Here is a 22,536-nt window from a genome sequence, read left to right as displayed (position 1 = left end):
GGATCAGACCCTTACAATACAAGATAATGGTGGATTTGGACAAGTGTCACTAACAGGAATGAGCAAGCAATGACTTCTCCATGTCACTCAGAAAAAGGTTTTTTTCCCTCTTCCCCTTAACAACTAATCCAAGAGGCAGAAAAATACCCATAAAAAAGCTGCACTCGGGAAATTTAAACTCCTACAGTGTTGAGTATAGCTATAAAAGTAGGTAAATGAAAAATAATTGCATATGAAAATTCAGGAAGACAGAAAAATTAGGTTTTCTGTTAACAAATATACATCCATTTTGATAGTTTGTGCAATGATCTCAACACCTTGTTCCCCCACATTCCCCTAATTTCATTTTTGAAAAGCAGTATTATTCTGCTACTATATATACATTCTAGCAGCAAACACTGTGCTCAGTTCTGTTAAAAGAACAACAATATTGCATCACAATCTTAACCCAAATTTTTTTTTCCTGCCCTCCTCCCTCCTCTGTTTTATAGGTCTCATTCTCAGAAAAATGTTGGTTTTGTATCAGCTGAATTAACCAAGACAAATTTCAGCCAAGCAGTTTTCTATGGAGACTGCACAAACTGCTATAGTTAGAAGAATTGGGCTCCAGTAGTAAAAGATAATGTAGTTATATTGGATTGGCCAGCACTGAAAATTAGTTATTTTTATTGATTCTGTTATTTTGTAAAGTCTGTCTTAGTTAGATTACATTTTATGACCAATATGCTGACTTACCTGCAAAAGACAAAAACATTCAATGAATCACTTTTAAAATAAGATTTTTGGCAGGATGAAATGCAACTGCAGTACTTCTGTTATTTTTAATTCTACAACTAAAAAAGAAATTATTGTTTATAATCAATTTTTGACTGACTTGCTTTCAGACAAAATTATGTACTCTGACTTAGTTTCTAGCAACGTTGACTGATTTGATGGGTGAAACAAATGTCAACTTCCAAAAATGAACTGAGAATAATTTCCAAATATTAGTCACAGTCTTTGACAGAAACTAATCAAGCACTGCCAATAAAATGTCTAACACTTTTAAGCCCGTTCCTATTTCATTACCTTAAAAGTTGCTTTACCTTGAACTTTAGGATCTGACTGGGGTGGACTCTGTCATATTATCTTGTCATGGACGTTTTTCTCCTTGAACGATTTAAAATAAGTAGTCCCAGGGGAGAAATTAGTGACATGTGAAGGAGAAAATAGGAGTCCTGTAATGGATTTCAGACTTACATAAAAACTTTCAAGCTCCATGGATCACAAGTTTAAAACTTCATCACTTTACTATATAACAATGGGGAGCTTACAGCAGGACCGTCTTTACAATATTTACTCCCCATCCACACTTCACACATTGTTAAACAGCTATCAGCTGACTCTCAACTGACCAAGATTAGTTTAACAAAAACAAAGAAACAATTGCATTCAACATACAAAGAGCTACAGTGACAGTAAAAGAAAATCAGGTATCAGGAAAACCTAAAATAAAAATAGAGCTTATTTTACAAGCTACTTAAATGATATATACAAGTATTACTTACAATTACTAGCTGCTCCTGTCCAGTTCAGCCTGAGCTGATCTGCTACCAGCATCCTTTAAGTTTGCTATATACATTTCCCAACAGCTTCATGCTCTCCTTCTGTGTAGTGTCTCCAAATCAGTCTCCCAATCAAACAGAGCAAATAGACTGCTATGTACTACAGACATTTACTTAATTAGTCTAACAAGTAATGGAGTTTTGGGTGGGAGAAAAGAAAAACCACCCCCATCCAACTGCCTGTACATTTCATAGCTGAAACACCACATGTTGGCCATATAAATGATTGCCTTTTCCAATAAGCTAGAAACAAGACAGCTCTAAAGGAATTACAGCAGTGTTTGCATACAACATATTCTCTACTGAATTGATTCCAGCTTGAAAGACATTGATGTATTTTCCTGACTGATTCTGTTCAGGAAACAAGCTTTTGAAACAGTGCATCCAGCCCACAAGCCTATAGATATCCATCACATCAAGATTTAATCAGCTCAACTGTGAACCAAATCAGCAACCCCTTTCCTTTACCTCTAATCCAACCCAAAAAAATACATTTGTTAGTCCTAGCTGTTTATGTAAACATGAAAAAAATGAAGGGCTCAGCAAAATGTATTGCAAAGATCCACTCTTTGAAGACAAAATTCTTCTTGAGGCTTCTAACCTTCAACTCCCTGAAGGTGCATTGCAGCAATGGTAGAAATTGATTTAGTGAAAAGCTTCTATTAGTGAGAGTGCTGTTCTCATCAGAAAGTCCCTCCCCTTGCTGTAATCAATAATTTAAGCAAAGCCAAGAATCATGTCAGCCAAAATGACCATGGAAACTGATTTTCCCCCCTGTAGAGTAGAAGTAAAATTAAATTAAAGTCTGAACAGGAAATTACCAAAATTAACTCTGGGAACCATAGTTGCACGCCATGGCTGAGATCTTTTTGTTCCCCAAAAGCTTCACAAGTTGAAGAAAGAATCAAAACTTTATTACTAAAAAGGGAAAGAATCTCTAGGTTTAATGTATTCCTCCCTGTGACAGTCTGTTATGCTCAAATAAGAAATCCATTCTACAGAGCTATAACTCTCATTTGAACTTCTGTCTATTATGGCAGTCCTGTTATATCAATATCTGTCAAGTGTTTTGCAACTATCTCCAGGAGTTAATAACAGCTGAAAAAAAGGCTTTGTTTTGAGATCTAGCCTTGCCATATCTCAATCCAAAAGCAATTAAAAATAATAGGGAAAATGGGCGTGGTTAATATTATTTTATGCCAGTATTTAGGAAAAATAGTTTAATGATGACATTTTTTGTTTGTATAGGTCAAAGCTTTTACTTGAAAATCATATTTGAAAATAAATTAGTCCACAATATCAAATGACGGTATATAAAATTTGATATTGTATATTTTGTAACAAGAAAATAGATTTAAGTTTCAAGCTCCCATGACACGATTATAAACAGTGAGTAAAAATTGATGGTACACATTTTAAAACTTACGAAACATCTCTCCTGAGTGTCATTTAAGTGTCATAGACAAACCTACTGTGCAAATGAAAGAAAATGCACTGTTAGGCACCAGAAGTCCAGAGCTTAGGCACTGTGGGAAGCCCATTTAATGTCATTATATTATGCCCTGCTGTGTCTTGGTAGTGGAGATTTATGGCCCGATTTTCATAGATGCTAAGCACCCGGGTGCACAACACCTCTGTAAAATCAAGCAATTAATTCTTAACTGTGCAGAATTTACTTGCTTTTATGGAATTGCCTAAAATACTTAATCCTTTCAAGACAGGGACCAAGTAGCCAATCTAAAAAGAAGAGGGAGTTCAAACTAAGTTCATTTTTGATGCACCACCCCGCTACTTGCAAAACACTCCCCAGTGCCATTGTTGCAGGTCAATGGGGACAGCCTTGTATGGGCCTGGACCGGCCTCGTCCCCCATTAGCAGAGGAGAGGTGGCTTCAAATCTTTTCTCTAGCCTAGTTCTTATACTGGCATCCATTACACTCCTAGTGACAGTATAACTGTGACTGATCCTGAATTAAGGAACTATGGCCCTGATTCAGTCAAATCGCTTGAGCACGTGCTTAATTTGCACTGACTTCAAACGTGGGCTTAAGTGCTTTGCTGAATAAGGACAGGATTACTCCTGTACATAAAATCACTGAAGTCAGGCCTACATCCCTACGAACAGCTGTGTGAATAACTGATTTTCCAGTTTGGTGCCCAAACTGAAATAATAATTAAAAAAAAAAGTTTTAGTTTGTGAGGGTTTTTTTTTAAATAAAATGGAAGTAAAACTCATACCAAAAATTTGTTTAGAATGGAAAAATCAAAATGTTTTATTTTGACTTTTTCAGAAACATTTTTTCTTTTTCTTGGCTGAAAGAACTTGGCAAATTTGACACAGATTAGTGAAATATTTCGGTTGACCCAAATCTCTGGGGGGGGAGTAGAAAATAAAGTTGAATGTGAAATTTTTCACCCAGCTCTATTCCTGATTAATGGAAGAGACTCAAACCAAAGCAGAGATATTTCAAGGCATTGCACTGTCTGAATGGACTGCACTCTCCATAACATCATACCCAATAACTACATTTAAAGAACATTAGTTAGGTTACAAAGATAAACATTTAAACGTTAGGGAATGCCAGAATTAAGATTGCCTGTGTAACTGTAATTCAGCCTCCTGGCACATCATCGGTGTGATACACTGTTTAATTACATCGGGGTGGGGAACCTTTTTTCTACCAGGAGCCACTGACCCACAGGAAAGGTCAGTCGTGGACCACATAGACCCACAGGCGAGGTGGGGGGGTGGAAAGGCTCAAGGCTTCCCTTAGGTTCCGGGGTGGGGTCAGAAATGAGGGGCTCAGGATGCGGGAGGGGGCTCCGGGCTGGGGCACAGGGCTGGGGGTGTGGGCTCCAGTGTTGGGCTGGGGATGAGGGATTTAGGGTGCAGGAGGGGGCTCTGGACTGGGGCTAAGGGATTTGGAGTGCAAGAGGGGGTGCAGGGTCTGGGAGGGAGGGAGGTTGCAGGTGGGGGTTCCAACCTGGGGCAGAAGGGTCGGGGTGCAGACTCCATCCAGGCGGCGCTTACCTCAGGCAGCTCCCAGTCGGTGGCGCAGTGGGGGTAAGGCAGGCTCCCTGCCGGCCGGGACTCTGCTTTGCTCCCAGAAGTGGCCGCCATGTCCAGCGCCTAGGCGGAGGGGCCAGGGGGCTCTGCGCAGTGTGTGCTGCCTGTGCCCACCCACAGCTGCCACCCCCACAACTCCCATTGGCCACAGGTCCCAGCCAATGGGAGTTGTGGAGCCAACACTGGGGGCAGGGACAGTGCATGGAGCTTCCCTGATCACTCCTGCTCCTAGGGGACATGCCAGGAGCTGCGTGGAGCTGACCAGACTTCTGGCAATCCAAGGCTTGTGGCTCCAGCCCTCTTCCCTCCCCCAAGGGGAGGGGGGCGCCAAGGCTCGGGGCTTCCAGCCAGCAGCATAGAGACTTGCCACGGGCCAGATGAAATAAAACAGTGGGCCGGATGTTCCCCACCCCAAACTACATGACCACATTCTATTTTTTTCCACGGGAGCCCTGACTCATTCAGTGCACAGGCTGGACCTGCTCTGGGGCTGAACCAGGGTTGTGTGGTGCAGGAGACTGTTGTCTGTAGGATCCATGCTTCATTTGTTGCAGAAGTTGGAAGGTGTGCAATGAATGAGACAGGGGATTGCAGGAAGAGGAAGGATGGTCTCATGGTTAAGACAGCTGAATGCCCTGAAGAACTAGATTCTATCTCTGCCACAGAGTTCCTATGTGATGTTAGGCAAGTGAAACCAAACTAGTCAGAGATGGTCAAAAATTGTATATTCCTCTTTGAGACCCTGGGGTCTGGATTTGCTGAAGTGCTGAGCACTCATAACTGAAATAGTGGGAGTTGTGCTTTGAACATATAATGTACTATATAATACTAAGTATCCTGAAAAATCAGGTCCTGGGCATCTCAAATTGGACACCCAAAATTAGTGGATACTTTTACCTTAATTTCTTTGCCCTAGTTCTCCATCTGTAAAATGGGAATAACACCACCCCCTAAGCTAACAGGTCATGTGAAAATAAATTCATTAATATCTGGGAAGACTCAGATATCTACTACAATGATGAGCATCATAGAAAAGCCCATAAAATTAATAATTCTGTCTCCAGAGCAGATTTTGAATACAGCAGTAGATTCTAAATAAGGCACAGCATCACACACTGAATGAGGAGAAATAAAAGCATTAAATAGCTGCTTACTAAGTGAGCACCGCCCATCCCATGCACTGAATGAGGTAAAAACCATGAGGAGTCCGGTGGTACCTTAAAGACTAACAGATTTATTTGGGCATAAGCTTTCATGAGTAAAAAAAACATTTCTTCAGATGCATGGAGAAGTGGGTGTTTTACCCATGAAAGCTTATGCCCAAATAAATCTGTTAGTCTTTAAGGTGCCACTGGACTCCTCGTTGTTCTTGTGGATACAGACTAACACAGCTACCCTCTGATACTTGAATGAGGTACGGGTCCTGTGGAAAAAATCATTTGTGATCGTGTAATTAAAAGACTATCATAAGGCATATGCACACGGGGGCTAAATTAAGGTTGCACAGCTAACTATCTTTGGATTCTTGCAAGGAGTATATAAACCTGAACCCAATGAAAGGTTTCTCACCTGATTTGCTTCCCTTGATATCTAAATTTTGAATAGAAAAGATGTTTCCAGAGTTGGCAGGAGAAAAAGGATGTATCCTGTGACAAGAACATTTTGTTATCTGACAAGGAAACCACGAACATATTCAGAGACTGTTCAAAAAGATTTCTTCTAGAAAAAATACCACTTAAGTGAAATGTTCAAACCTACATCATCCAACCACAGTCTTTACCATATTCTTTGATGAGCTTCCACACTGGTGGAGATGATCCTGATAGCTGCTGAGGGCCAATTAAATGCATAATCAGCCAGGAATTCATCTATTATAACTACTTCAGATGTTTGCTCTCGCTATACTGCCAACTCTTTATTTTTAATATGCCTATCACAGCTTTGGCATTTGAGCATCAAGGCAAGAAAGCAGAGTCAGTTACTTCCCTCTCCCAGAGCTGCTTCAGCTCTCTTATAAGGAATCAGCTGCTTAAGTCCTTCCCTGAGCCAGATGTCTCTGGTTGGCTCATTTAGCAAGCCTGCATCAGGCTTCAAGTGTCCTGCAGGGCAGTGCCCTCAGTCCCTCGCTCTCTCACAGAATCCATCTGAAAACAGCTCTGGAAACTAGACTAGCATACATGACTGCCTATATTCGGCAACCTACTGCTTCAAACCACCTATTAAATTCTGAACTTAAAACATAAGAATGGCCCTACTAGGTCAGACCAAAGGTCCATCTAGCCCAGCATCCTGTCTTTCGACAGTGGCCAGTGCCAGGTGCCCCACAGGGAATGAACAGAACCGGTAATCAAGTGATCCATCCCCCGTCACTCATTCCCAGCTTCTGACAAACAGAGACTAGGGACACCATTCCTGCCCATCCTGGCTAATAGCCATTGATGGACCTATCCTCCATGCATTTATCTAGTTCTTTTTTGAAGCGTGTTATGGTCTTGGCCTTCACAAACATCCTCTGGCAAGGAGTTCCACAGGTTGACTGTGCATTATGTGAAGAAATTGCCCTAGGATCTACTGGTCCTTGTGTCCTATTCTATCAAGAGGAATAGCAGTTCATTTTCATCTTCCTACAGATTTCAGTATCCACCTTATGAGCATGGATCAAGTGGACTGAATTTTGGCAGGAATTCTACGCAGCTTAGAAAAATGCTGAGGCATAGATTTATCAGGTCAATCTTACTCATATTTCACTCTTTTTTTCATAGCTTTATGTATTGGAAGCAATTTTTTGAAGTCTGGTGTTAATTAGCATTGGATCTTTGCCTGTTTCTTTAATATCCTCTAGACTGTCCTCTTTAATATCCTCTAGACACAGACATTTGGACACACTTCTTACAGATAGATCCTGTTTATAAATTACCTTACTCTCTGGCTCTCTTCTTCAGACATTGATCCTTACTCCTTACTCCAAGCTAGAGCTGTGAAACATGCTACCCTAAGCACACAAGAGTTTCTGGAACAAGATGCACTCAATCTTACGGACGAAGCCTAGGGTCTGGAATTATTCTCATTCATGTCCGAGAAAAACAAAGCTCGAAAAGCTTAGAAAAACAGCTTGTGAGGTCAGGGAAAAGGAAACTCAAGATAACCACTGCTTCTTAAATTTTATTTTCACTGGACATATGCCTCGCTTCCCCTAAAAGTATTTTTAAAATTTCACCGTAACATAATATACTGTAATCCCAAATAAAACAGAAAAAATAACATCTGTTAAATATACAGTGTGAGACCAGTAAATTGCATTACAAGGCTAGGTAGAACAGGATTCTGAAGACACTGTCAACTGCTTCAATCCTCTGATTAAAGCAATGCTGTCAGTCATGTCTACATACTCTTGTCTTAAAAGTTTGTTATCTGCACAGCTTGCACCTTTCCCTTTTCCTGCTCAAATATTCTGTATTTTCCAGCTAATAAACAGCAAGCTTTAGTTTAACCAACAGTTAACTATGGTATACAGAACTTCATTACATGCATTTGTAAAGCCCTCAACACTATAGTATCTGAGCACTACTTGCATGATTAAAAAGAAGCACAATATTTTCCTCCAAATAGGGAACTATAAACTTTGCCATGTGAATCAATAACCGCGCCCCCCCCCCAGACAAAACCCAGGGGCCAACTGACAATGACATAATCCAATTGACCAAATTTAGGTGCAGTTGGCCAGATCCTTAGCTGGTGTAAAGCCAACTGAAGTCAGTGGAGCTATATCAGTTTACACCACTGATGTTCTGGCACGGTACATTTAAAGCATAGGCCTAAGTATGGGAGTATGATGTGTTGGACAAACCACCACAAGAAGAGTAGAAAAGGTGAAGCCAGTCCCACCCTGCATCACCTGCCAGCAAAATCATGGCTGGCAGCAGGACCCTCCAGCTGAAGGGAATTTTAAAAAGGGAATGAAGCAGGCTCTGAAGGACCCTGACAGAAATCTAGATGTGAAGCAGAGAAGATTTAGAAGTAAGTAGCCCTGAGTGTGGAGAAACCAAGCCTGGGAAGAAGGCCTGACCTTTATTTTGTCTTATTATTCATTTGTTTGTTAAATAAAACCAAAGCTCAGGAAGGGAGTGAGTTTTTCTGTACACAGAGGGTATGGACTGTGCCTTAAGGGAGATAGAAAAAAGTCACTTCCTTGAAATAAAAGATTTATTTGCTAAAATTTGGTTACATCACTAAAGATGAGACTTGGGGTTATGTCCCACAGAGCTTCTTCTAAGGCTTATATTTTAGTTCCTTCCAACCTGAAATGGTGCCAGACCCTTTGCAGGATGGCTGTCTGGGTCAAAACTTTCAGACTTCGGTGCCTAAAGTTAAGAGCATAAATTCCTATTTAGGCACCAATTTTTTAAGTAGCCTTATTTTCAAAGGTGAGGAACACCCTAATTTCTCCTTGACTTCAAGTCAGGCAATCTAGTTAGGCATCTACATAAAGATTTGGGTGGCTAAATTTAGAACCCAAATGTGAAAATTTTGTCCTGAAGTACACACATCACAAAAAAAAGCAAGCATGATTCCCAGGTATTACCAAACACCTGATTTTACAAAAGCTTTGGACATCGCTTTTTGTCATTGGAAAATTGGGGCTGTATAATTTACACAGGCATTGCGTATGCAAAGACAGCACTCAGCACACATCCAAAGATAGCTGTTCCAGTTCAATTTTTCTTGTTCTCCTGCCAGTAGCTCCAAAATATTTATCATTACTGGAAAACTGTATAAATTATCGATTGGCTGTTTAGAACAAAATTACCAAGTTAAAAACACTGTGAAGACATAAATCTAATCATTTACATGAGTCTTAAAAAGGGATAATTAAAAGTAGATGACTATGCAGTTAGTTAGTCTGAGCACACAGGAAGTTATACAGGTATATGCCGTAAACAAGAAGTAATAGAGATATTAAGAGTTATTTGGTACATAGGCAGCAATTAGTCAAGTAAGTTTTTGGTACTATAAAATGTAAGTCAATTGGTTAACAATTACCAGTAGCACGCAGACAAAAGCCTGTACCAGTATCTATGTCATTCTTCAGTTTTGAAGTCTTTGAGTTTGTTTTCGAGCACTAAACTGGGAGTAGGTTGGCTTTTTTTTTGTAAATCAAAGTACATGTTGACAGTATTGGGCATGCTATTGTGTGTATGTGTGTTGCTTGAGATTTGCTGAAGTTTGGAAGAACTGGTCCTCTGACTTCTTTGCAATCCTGTAAAAGTTTCTATTTGACTTGCCTTTTTTTCACACCAAGGAAACCCAGAAATGTACTTTGAAGAACAGAACATGTTTATTAGGTGTGTCTAATGTAGGGACTGGAAAACAAATATGAATCTTGTAAAGTTTAACAGTGTCAAAGCTGCCCATTAAATTTAATGGCAGAATTGACCATCTTTCTAAATATTTTTGCATGGTTTCAGATCTGCTGTCATTTTTTTTTATCATATAGAAATATTATGTCTGTATGCATTATAAGTCCAATATACCATGCTCCATTTACAAGATTCAAGCTCCTGATTCTCAAGGGAGGATTTCATTATGACAACATCTGTATGGGATTTTGAGTGATTAAATTGAAACTCTGTTACCTCAGAGACCATTGACAGTAAGGATTTGGTTTAGTGATGTACTATAAAGGAGAATACTATCTTCAAAATACAGACATTTGATTTTTGATAGCCTTTATATTTATACCTTGTACCAGAGAGCAAAACTGTATTGTGTTGGCCAGAGGTTCAACAGTCAAGATAAAGAGGAGAGGGAATAACGACCACACGTGGCTAGGGCCCGTTCAGCCCCAAGGGTTCTAAATTCAGGCCATTAATTTGTTGAAGAGTGGGCAGAACTTAGGGTTCTGACCCATCAGAAGACTTCATCTCTTAAATCCTATTTGATTTAACGCTGCAAATAAGTGTGACCATTTTAGGCCCGGATCCTCCAAAGATTTAAGCACACACAAGTTATCTAGCTGAAGTCAATGGGACTATTGCAGGCATAAAGTTATACAAATAAACCTGGTTTTTGGGGAACCAGGGCATTATTTTCTGTTAAACTTTTTTTAAAGGCGCACAGGACGATCTACTCGGCTGGTCAAAGTTTTTCACTTAAACTATTTTTCAGTTGGGTTTTCGATTAAAATGAAATTTTTCATGAGAAGTATCTTCTTTCCTTTGGTACACTTGCCTTGTCTGTCGGGGGAGCACACTGCTGGCTACTGTTCACCAGGCCATGGAAGCTGTTCTGTAGTTCTTTTGGGGTGAATTACCACTGTAGGGGAGGCCTTATTTTGTTCTAGGAAGGGTTTTATAAACATCTGCCCCAGATGCACCAGAGTTTGGCATATAAGGATGTCAATTACACCTAAAGCGTTGGGGTTTTTAATTGTTCTGTAAGGATATCTGCCTCTCAGTTAGTCTGGCCATTTGCTTTTGTTAAGCACTGAATTATAGCAGGAAGATCAGAGGGTTCCTGTTCATTCTAAGGGCAGGTCTTAAAACTTAAAACACTGCAGCGATTCACCTGTACCGCTTCATTGGAGACGCTACCTATGCCAACAGGAAGACTTCTCCCATCAGCATAGGTACTCCACCTCCTCCAGAGACGGTAGCTATGTCGATAATGCAATAAATACAATTATTCTGCCACAAGTACAGCTTTAAGAGATTCTGGATAGACTGGGACACTTCATTATTATGAATTGGGGGGAAGTATAGTTTGAAGATGCAGAATTTTTTTGAAGTCTTTAATTTGCACACCCCCTAATAGCAAACTGTTCTATTGCCAGGATTTTTGGTAAACCGTTTAAATTAATGTAGGGACAAGAAGATAGAAAATGATGCGGAAGACAGGAAAGGAGGATATTGCATTCTGATTTCCAGTAAGTATGAAAAGGAAGAAGAAGATGTCCCTTTTACAGTATACTTTTGCGTGTGGTGAAATGCTAAATGTAATCTCTATCTTGGACATTAGTATTTCTCCAGGCATCTGTTAATCCTATTAAAGAATTTGGCCTAAGTGTGTTGGAAACCCATTTCTTCTCTCCTTCCTAAGTACTATCAGACAACTGTTGTCTGCTTTTGTATCTCTTTTCTGTGTTACCTCTTGTGAGGCAGTGGAAATTTTCTGCAATATTTTTGTGATGCTCATGTGTGCCTCAGTTTCCCTCTGCACTTTGCATTGCTTCCCACAGGTTGCAAAGAGGGTTCAAAAGCTGCTCTTGGGGCTGAACAGGAGACAACGTGTTTTGTCACATAACTGTGTCAGGTGGAACGAATGGACCATTAAGGCCTCACTGGAAGATCCGGAAAAAAACAAATGGGAGTCCCAACAACTGGACTGACTGACCGACACCTATCCACAGAAATCTGAAGGAAGCAGAACATGTGAACTCAGCACAGGTCGGCAGAAGGGGATACGGGTTGGCTTTTGGGACTGACAGAGAGACAGATACAGAAATGGATTCCATAACACCTTGGCTGGCTGATTGCTCTGGCTTACCCAGTATGTAACCATGTCTTAATTTTGATATTGTATGCAAGCCTAAGGACTACCCAATGCTGTATTCCGGTCGACTAAAACTCTACTCTGTTTTTGAAAAGGCTGCTTGTTGTCACTTTAAATACTCAGAGAGTCCTGTGCCCTGAAGGATATAGCACAAGCGTCCTGCAGGAGTCTGGCTTGGCTGGATTTGCTGCAAGGAGCCACAGAGAGAGAGAGAAGGTTCACTGATGCTGGAAGGCCCAGTTTTGGAGTCTTGGAGGCCAGGGGACTGTACTGTGGAACTGGGTGGGTCCTTGGGGCCCAGCACACTAAAAGGGTCACTCCCAAGGGACTGGTTACAGGCTATGGCAGAAACCAGACCCTGTGGATTTGTGACCCCTCTTTTCCTTTGGTCCCTGACATGTATTGCTGGAGCATCAAGGAGAGGGTTAGAAAACATGAAGCTGCTGGACTATCTTGCTACTTTAATTCTCATGACCTGAAGTGTCACTGGAACTGTGTGAAACTTTGAATGTGCCTCTCTGGACACTAACTGAATGGTAAATACTTCTCTGTGCATTGTTAAGATGCTCAGTGTTGCAATGCCTAATTGATTAAGGAGCCCACATCTCATTTTCCAAAGGGCTTCAGGCACTTGGGAGCTAAGTCCCTAAATCCTTTTTGAAAGTGAGACTTGGGCACTGCAATGCTTATTGCAGCAACAACTAATTACCTTTACAAATCTGGGCCTTACAGCCTCTCCCTCACCAGAATCTAAGTCTATATAGTCCCCGCTAGTTATTCAGTGTAACTGCAAAAGGCAAAATAAGAACAAAATACAAGATATTCAAAAAACGGACACTGCCACTTCAGCTATAGATCAGAATTTAAACTAAATTAAAATTGTATAAATTAAGTGAACAAATGTTTAATATTAAATTAAAAAAGAAAACCTTTGTCCACATACTTTTCTGAAAAGCAGCCTTCCAGAGTCTAGACTAGAAGTATTCCGTGAGATTCTTTATGGCCAGCTTCTCCAGCCCACTAAGAGGTTGAAGTGGCCAGATATGGCCAGTGGAGAATTCTGCCTGTGCAAGTGTCCACTGATACAATTCTGGTGGAGGTGGCTTTCGCACTCCCTCTGGCAGCTGTCCCCTGAATTCCAGTGTAGGGTGTGGGGGGAAGGAGGCATGTTGGGAGAGTTCTGGTGCGTATTGCTCCATAAATAACAAGTCAATTTAATAACAATGATTAATTTGCTTTAGCACATCTGTGTGACGTAGTTATTGCACCCATTTTACAGATAAATGAAGTGAGTTAGAAATATAAAAGGTCGAATCCTGCTTCTATAAGAGTCCATGGCAAAGTTCCTATTAAACTAAATGTGACAACAATTATCCCATAAGGGACCTGTAAACTTGGCCACTGCCTCTCTGTGCTGAGGGGTTGATAGGCCATCCCTGAGCATCTCCCTCCTTCTCCTTACTGGAAGGAGAAGGGGCTAGGGTGATGCTGGAAGCCATCTTGACCATTGCTTCCCTTGCTACAACGGAGGGAACAGAATGGAACTATTTTCGCCTCGTCACAGGGAACAGAGGGCCATATTTAATGTCTCCCTGCCTGCAATGATCTCAGTAGAACGGCACAGGTTGCTTGGGGCTGCAGAGTTCCTGGGAAATCCTCATAACCTTTCTGGGACCTGAATTTCACCATCTGGTAACCGCTGGAACAGACACACACTAAACCAGATTAACATAATCTGAGCATGTTGAGAAATGACAAGTTTTGTCCAATTAAAAAAAGGGAGAAGGTATCTTTTTCTTTTAAAAGTGACTGAATGGCTGAAAACCTGACAGTTAAAACCTGACAGATGAGATCATGTTTATACCTTTTGCGAGCAGGAAGAGTAGGCATTGCGAAATAAGAGATTAAATATTACCTATTTTTAAAATAACATTTCATAGCAGTAACTGCTGACTGCTGGCTTTGCAGTCACTTACATTTTAAAAAAAGAAAACATTGAAGGATTTTTTTTTAATAGATGCAGATTATGTTGTTATACTATCTTATGCTGCAAATCCTAAAAGTTCAAAGTGGAGGATGTATTCCACCCTAGATATATTGTGCCAGTCTTTTACTTATTTCCCCCCCTTTCATTGAAATGTGATTTTACTTGTAAATGGCAGAGAGTTGACAGTTAAAAACATTGTTCACATTTATCATCTCTCAGTTATATCCACTCCCCAATACAAACACACACACACACACACACACAATGGAGGATAGCCACTTAGGGTATGTCTACACTGCAATTAGACACCTATGGCTGGCTCAAAGTTTGTGGGGCTGGGAATAAGGGGCTGTCTAAGCGCAGTCTTGACCTGCAGCCGGAGCTCTGGGACCCTCCCATCTCACAGGGTCCTAGAGCCTGGGCTTCAGCCAAGCATCTACACCAAGGATGGCCAAACTTACTGACCCTCTGAGCCACATACGACTGTCTTCAGAAGTTCGAGAGCCGGGGCGTACCTGCAGGAGCTTGGTGCTTCAGCCCTGTAGGAGGTACCTGCTGGGGCTCGGGACTTGAGCTCTGCTCCCGCTGAAGCCTCAAGCCCCAGCAGGCATGCCCCACAGGGCTGAAGCCCTAAGCCCCTCCTCACTGATGGGCAGAAGCCCCTACCCCACCACCCGGCTGCAAGGTAGAAGTGCCGAGCTCCTCCCGCCCCACAGTCTGGTGGAGAATGGGGGAGCGGGCCTTCACAAGCCACAACCTATGCTGGTTCACTAATTTTACAGCATTTAGAGATTATTATTTATTCCTCAACCCACCCAAAAATCGACTAATAATCCCTTACAAATTGCTTCTAACTGGATTAGACTCAATTTAACTCCAAACCCAACTAAAAATCAATGGAAAGACTCAATGAGGCTCTAGATCAGCCCTTTAAAATAAAATCATCCATTGCAGAGACCATTAAAATATTACTTGATCTCTCTGTGTTTCTGAAGCACCCACTTCTGCAACATCTAATAGCTGCCAATTGGTAGGCCAGATATAAATGAAACCATCATGATGTATGGTAAGTGTTTGTGGATTAAAGACCCCAATACCTTCACCATCTACTAGGAAATGATCAGATAAAGGCACAGGTGGTTAAAATGAAAACCACCCAAAACTGTTCTTCACTCCTTTATCAAAAAGGCAAGTTCAGATCATTCATTGGATTTATCAGCCAGTACAGATGGTTCATGCCTTATTTTACAATCCTAGCAGCTAGATAAATGGACTTGATGAATGGACTAGATAAACTGACTTGATCATGGGCCACAGACTCCTGTGGATGCCCAGTGGTCCAAATAACTGAAGACATGTGTGAATGGAATCACTGCTGAGAACTACTTTCAGAAAATTTGCTCTATATTAAGTATGTCTAAAGTTACTTCCGTGAATCATGATTTTTGCTGTTTTTACTAGTGGAGGATTCCCCCCTCCCCCCGCAAATTTGGAGCTGCTGATACTCAACACCTTTAAAAAAATCAGGCTTTAAACTGTTTTACAAAACACCAGTCATGACATCCATGAACCACTGCGAAGGAAAATACCACATTTGGCTTCTTGACCTCTTTCAGTCACATCAACAAACTATCCACTCTAGAAGAGGGAAGGCATCTCAACAATAAGCTTTTTGACAAGCCAGAGGCGAATTAAAGATGGTAAATTAGCACAACTCTCCATGTTTTAGTGTTCTGGGAGCTTTAAAATGGGCATTAATGGTTAAAATCCTTACATTTGTGCAAAAAAACAAAAAACAAAAACAAAAACAAAAAACCTTAGCTTGTTAGGAAAAAACATTTTAAGAACCAAGAAATTGCCATACTTGATCAGACCAGAGTTCCATTTAGTTCAGTGCTCCGTCTCCGACACTGACCAGTACTAAAAGCTTCAGAGGACGGGGAAAGAAACCCTCATATTACACGAAGTGACTGTTTTCTGCAATTTTTCTCAATAGTTTCCCTCAACTTTCTAAATATTATTTTCCTGCAGTTCAAGTATAAAGGAATAAAAAAGTTCAAGAGTGAAATTCTGGTCCCACTGACTACAGTGAGGCCATGATTTCACCACAGAAACCACAGCAGTCTGGGCAGTCTGTCATAGGAATCCCACTTCACTGCACAATGAAAGAGCTCATTCTGGGGGGAAGAAATGGATTGGAGAGACTAAAGTTACCATTTTCAGAAGCTGGCCTTACTTCGGCTTACATTGTCCCTGTTTAACAACATTAGCTCTTAAATGACGCCTGCTTACATTTCACTGAGAGGGGAGATCATTTACTACTGCTTTTTTTTGTGGGAAATGGACAATTGGTTTTTTTTGGATTAGGGGGGTCGTAACAATACAAAAACTATTTTTTTTAATAGTTTAAAAGCTTACATTCCACAATAAAGAAAAAAATCCAAAAATTGCTCAAAGACCCTAAAGGTTATGGAATAAAAGAGCTTCTTTGCACCCACAATTCTCCAGGGCTTCATCTGTGGAGACTGTCAACGAGCTATGCAACGAGCTATTGGACACAATAAAAACAATTTAATCAAACATATACTGTAGATGCCTATAACATTTTCTTCAGCTGGTTTCTTGCTTCAGACAACGACGCAGACCATACATGAAGTACACTAAGAATGAATATCAAATCAGAAATTGAGATCTTATTACACTGACCACATCTAGTCTAACAAAGAGAAATCTCTTTAACCCTAGACACTACAGCAATACAATAATAATAATTATTAATAATGGAGAAAGATCAAATCCAACTAAATTAGTATCCATCTGGTATTAAGCATTTGTTCAGAGATTTTGTTCATTTGTTTTATATTTTTAATTCTTACAGTTACAGAGCCAAATATACCACTGGGTTAGCTGGGCACAACTTTAATGAAATCACAGGAGTGGCATTCCCTTATTCCAGCTGTGAATTTGGCCAAAAATGTGTTGTTGAACAATTCTGATACAAAACTACTGCACTCCCATAGCGAAACACACTTGTAATACATACATAGCTATGACAATTTCTTTGGCCCCAGATCACCTTTAGAGAGAACAGCATTTGCCTTCCCACAAACTAATATCCTTTTATACAAATCAAATATAAAAAGGTGACAAAGTCCATTAACTACAGTAAATGAATTGTTTGCAACTTTAAAAACAATACAGAAGAGCTGTAAATTGCAACAGTGCTACCACAGTAGTCACCATTACTGTTCAAATAATTAATGGACCCAGGCTTTCAAAATGTGAAACACACTGATTTCCGTTTCTGAATCAGCATACAGAAGTGTAGAATACAGCATAAAATGCATAATTTAAATGTCAGATTTTTTTTTAAAAGGATATCCTCAAATTGGTTTTTTTCCTAATAGATTTTAATTTTTTTTTAAAAAACATCTTTCCTCCCTGTGAAAACTTTAAAAGATTGAAAGCAGTATCTCGTACCCTGTAGATTTTGTACTCCGACACCATATACCAGAATTACCAGCTAAAATCGCCATTAATGCGTTAGATACACCTTCTGTTTGTTTTAAATTAATCATTTCTCAGCAACAAAGGGCTAGGTGTTTAAAAGAAATGAATGATTATCATCTGGAACTGATTAAGTACTTTGAATTTTAAAAAATTAAGGTCAAATTTAGGATCCATCATCACTGGGACCTCAGCTGTGGTACCTGACAGTGCCCCTTTTATAGAAGGTTGTCAGTTTTCTTAACTTTATGAGGAGCTATGTATTAGTCTTACCGTTAGGTTTAGCTATGATTTACTTTATTAATATATTTCAGGGCCAGAGGGGACCATAATGCTCATCTAATCTTACCTCGGGACTCATAACTCTATCAAAACAAGCTACTGCTTGATAAGAAGCATTAAGTGGCATCCTGCTATTTGTTCCGTCCCTTTCTTCTCCCAAATTGTCTCACTTATCGCCAGCTGTCTACACAATAAGACTCAAGAGAAACAACAAACACATTTTTAAAGAATGATGGTTACTAAGAGTTGAGGGAAACGTTTCTTCACTTTTGTACCTGTTTCATCAGGTGAACTTGGAGAAGCACTGTCCTGCGATAATGTCGTCCAGCTGGAGTCTTCATCACTTGGAGCCAGATTTTGAATCCGATGTAATGCACAATCTGTTTTGGCTCCAGTTTTAGGATGGTCCTTCTTAGTCTCAGGACTTGATGACACAGTGGCTACTTGGCCATCTTCTGGACTGGACAGCTTGTTTTGTTTCTGAGGCAACACATCCCCATTGACAATCATGGTAGAAGCCTGGCTGTTACTTTGTGCCGCTTTCTCCTCCATCACTACATGGCTGTTCCCAAAATTCTGTTCTAGTTCCCTGGCTGATGTTTCCAGATCTGCATAGTAATTTAGGAAGCTCTTGGTCCTCCTAGGTTGAGAGGAGAATATTTCACAGCCTGCAGAATCCTGAGGGGTAGGCTCTTTACCTTCTAACTTCTCAGAAGTTATGTTTATGCCTGCAGTCGTAGTGAGATTTTTGTTGGGATCCTGTTGCCCCTGTTCTGCTGCTTTTCTAAGCTGATTTTCTCCATTCTTCACCAGCTTTATATTGGCAGAGTTGTTCCCCAGAAGGGGCTGTGCTGCTGGATCCGAAAGGCCCATGGCTGTCTGAATGTTAGTTAATGCATATTTTTTCCTGCATTTTGGGGGAGTGCTGTTCCTTGTTTCTGTATGCTTTATTTCCGCATTCAATAGTTCATTATGGGAGGAGCGTAGGTTAAGAGTATTTGGGGGAGTGGCAGGATTATTGCGATTCACAACGTCTGTTGTGCTATTGCTTGCCATAAACACAGCCAACGCGTCCACACTGGAGTCAACTAGAAAAGAAAAAGAAATATTCATGAGATACATTAATTGTATACTCCTTGTACCAGAGCTTTTGGAAATGGGATGCAATGCTTTATATAACGTGTAAAGAATAGTTTCTACAAACTAAGCAGAAGGGAGAACAGACACCTCAACAGAAAAGATCAGTTTGTCAAACATGGAGGTCCACAGGCAAAAAGGGTGGAGATGACATTGGAGAATGTTAAGTTGTTACGAAAAGTATACAAGGTTTTTGACCCCAAATTTTATTTTACATTTTTGCATGTTTGAACTACTATATTCCAACTACGTAAATTTTGGGGAGGGAGAGAAGTACTTTGCATCTGCTTTGCAGCCCTGAAGTTCATCATCCCTCTCTCTCTCTCACTAAAACTTAAATATTTCACCACCTCATCAGCCAAGGAGTAGGGCAAGAATTTCTTTAGGACTCATCAGCAGTGAGTTGTTGAGTCCCTGAAGAGCGAGTGGCCCTACAGACCAAAGCAAGACACTACTCCCTTTCCACCCTGGTAGCAATGAAACATTGTTATTGCTTATTTTAGGGCTGACTGGCAAAGCCAGCTATTGCCTCTTAACAGCTTCAAGAAATGTACCACAGCTGTTTGCCAATTTTTTGTACAGATGTTTGCTAATTTTTTGGCAATTCTCTAGTGTTTTTATGTATGTGTGCTATGCTGTTTTGTTAGCTATAATGTTTTTATAATACTGTATATATTTAGCAACAATTTTTTCACATCCACACAAAAAACACAATTCGGCAAATTTATCCCTGTTGCAATTCTACTGATTCCAAAGAAGTTACTCCAGGGATGAATGTGCCCCACTATTTTTATAGTTCACAACATCTTTGGCTATTGATAAGCTGTACTTCCAAAGGGAGACTGCATATATTCCATAACTGGACTACAACATTCTTTTACTTTTCTTAGTGGTTTGCAACTTGTGGGCAAACTCTCTGACCACAGCTTCTCTGAGACATTGCTCAAGCTTTCAGAGAACTAGGCTTGGGCAGGGAGAGCATTTTCAGACTGTGATGAAATGATCAAGTAAAGGATTTTTTATTAAAAAAAGAAGTTGTCTTTGTTTCCTCTGCTGCCTATTGTCACTGCCATGATAAAGTATGGCTCCCATTATCATAATGAATACTCCCTGAATGCTTCCTGTTACTCACTCTTTTGAGAGATGCAAACGAACTAGAGGCCAATTAGTAATCACTCCCTCTGACAGAGTATGAAGCACCGTCTCCGTTGTTCCTAGTTCTCAGACAGGGCTGATTTGTGATATGCCTGTTGCACAGTAAAATGAGGGCTTGGCTGTAGATATATCCATGGATTAAAAAAAAAAATGTAGTATAAGCCAGCCACTGGGAGAGCATTCTAGTATTGCACCTTTGAGCGTTCAATATGTGAAAGAAGAGACTACTGTAAAATGTGGATTTACAAAAAGTTAAGTACTTGTGGGCTTTTTCTTTATATACAAAATAAGGAGCACTATATGAAAGGTTTACTTAAATTCAGGGACACTTGTTAACCTTACTGTTTAACTCATTTTCAAAATTACATATTTCATTTAATTTAAACCTTAGAAAACAGACTAACGTATCCTTTACTCTCTCTTTTCCTCTGTGTCACAGACAGAGTAACTTCCAGTCCTAAGGGGTGGTTTACAAAAGGGTTTAAACACACGATTTTTCATGATCTGATTACTGTGATTTCCTCAAATTCTGGTCTGTTAGCCTTCTAACTTTAGTTGTAGTTATTTAGTTAATAATAAATGTATATTTTTATATATTCCAGTTGTAACCATAGGAGGTTTCAAAAAGATCACAAAGTTTCTGAAATTTGTGTATTTCTCAGGAGGTAATTAAATACTTTCAAGAGTTGCCATCTCACATCTTGTCCGTCAGATTGATCCTTCAAGATGAAAAGTAATGTCATGACTCATCTGGTTGAGGTCTCAACATAAAGTTATGCACAAGGGCCCTCTGTTATAAAAGTATGTATGTAAATTTTTTTGTCTTACAACATGAAGTAACTTGAATTTATTTATTTGCTTTTTTAATTTCTTGTGGTTTGACTGAAACCTGAAGGCAATCTAGAAGTTAAACACTTATAGACTTTAAGGTCAGAATGGATCATCATGATTATCTAGTCTCACCTCCGGCACATTGCAAGCCACAAAACCTCACCCACCCACTTCTGACTTATAACCTATAATAGATCCATAACCTCTACTGAGTTACTTAAGTCCTTATATCATGATTTAAAGACTTCAAGTTACAGAGAATCCACCATTTACACTAGTTTACACCCTGGCCCCATGCTGCCAAGGAAGGTGAAAAACCCCAGAGTCTTTGCCAATGTAACCTGGGGGAAAATTCCTCCTTGACCCCTAATATGACAATCAGTTAAACCCTGAGCATATGGCAAGACCCACCAGCCAGATACCTGGGAAAGAATTCTCTGTAGTAACTCAGAACCCTCCCCATCTAGTGTCCCATCACTGTCTGGGGGGATAGTTGTTGCTAGCAGCTGCAGATCAGTTACATGCCATTATAAGCAGTCTCATCATACCATCTCCTCAATAAACTTATCAAGCTCAGTCTTGAAGCTAGTTAGGGTTTTTTGCCCCCACTGCTACCCTTAGAAGGCTGTTCTAGAACTTCACTCCTCTGATGGTTAGAAACCTTCGTCTCATTTCAAAACTAAACTTGTTGATGAGCAGATTATGTCCACTTGTTCTTCTGTCCACATTGGCACTTAACTTAAATAACTCCTCTTTCTCCTTGGTATTTATTCCTCTGATGTGTTTATAGATAGTAACCATATCTCCCCTCAGCCTTTTTTTGGTTAGGCTAAATGAGCCAAGCCCTTTGAGTCTCGTAAGTAGGTTTTCCATTCCTCTGATCATTCTAGTTGCCCTTCTCTGCACCTGTTCCAGTTGGAATTCATCTTTCTTAAACATGGGAGACCAGACATGCACACAGTATTCCAGATGAGGTCTCACCAGTGCCTTGTATAATGGTACTACCACTTCCCTGTCTCTACTGAAAATACCTCGCCTGATACAACCTATGACTGCAACAGCCTTTTTCATGGCTGCATCACATTGGTGGCTCATTGTCATCCTGTGACCAACCAACACAATCGATGTAAAACTTTTAAGGAAAGGATAATTGTGACATCTGCCAGTTTATGCCTGGTAGAGTGTCCACAACTGTATGCTATTTATGGAGGCCAGTTTTGGAAATCAGAAAATTATAGTACATTTCAGTAAAATAAAATGTAAAAAAAAAAACCTATTATGACAACTTGAAATAAGATTACACTCTATATACAGTTAATTAACAGTTAATTCATATTGTTACAAGCAGGCTGCCCTGTTGTGAAGAGTCCAGTGTCCACTGCTATGTTTTTCTAACTACTTTTTGTCTGAAACAGAATT

At 40.1% G+C, this 22,536-nt stretch overlaps 1 protein-coding gene across 7 annotated transcripts in view; it reads right to left on the bottom strand.

Moving 5' to 3' along the window:
- The window catches only part of APBB2 (amyloid beta precursor protein binding family B member 2), a 336,412-nt gene that overhangs the window by 143,987 nt on the left and 169,889 nt on the right, over window positions 1–22,536 (bottom strand). For all 7 annotated transcript variants that reach the window (XM_045018103.1, XM_045018104.1, XM_045018109.1 and 4 more), the window contains one exon: window positions 18,270–19,082. In XM_045018103.1, coding sequence (XP_044874038.1) covers window positions 18,270–19,082 — 813 coding nt within the window. The remainder of the gene's footprint in view (window positions 1–18,269; window positions 19,083–22,536) is intronic.

The sequence above is a fragment of the Mauremys mutica genome, chromosome 5, assembly GCF_020497125.1.
Source record: "Mauremys mutica isolate MM-2020 ecotype Southern chromosome 5, ASM2049712v1, whole genome shotgun sequence".
In the NCBI taxonomy this organism is placed as follows: Eukaryota; Metazoa; Chordata; order Testudines; family Geoemydidae; genus Mauremys; species Mauremys mutica.
The sequence above is the reverse complement of the archived record's forward strand: the minus strand, read 5'-3'. Positions and strand labels throughout refer to the sequence as shown.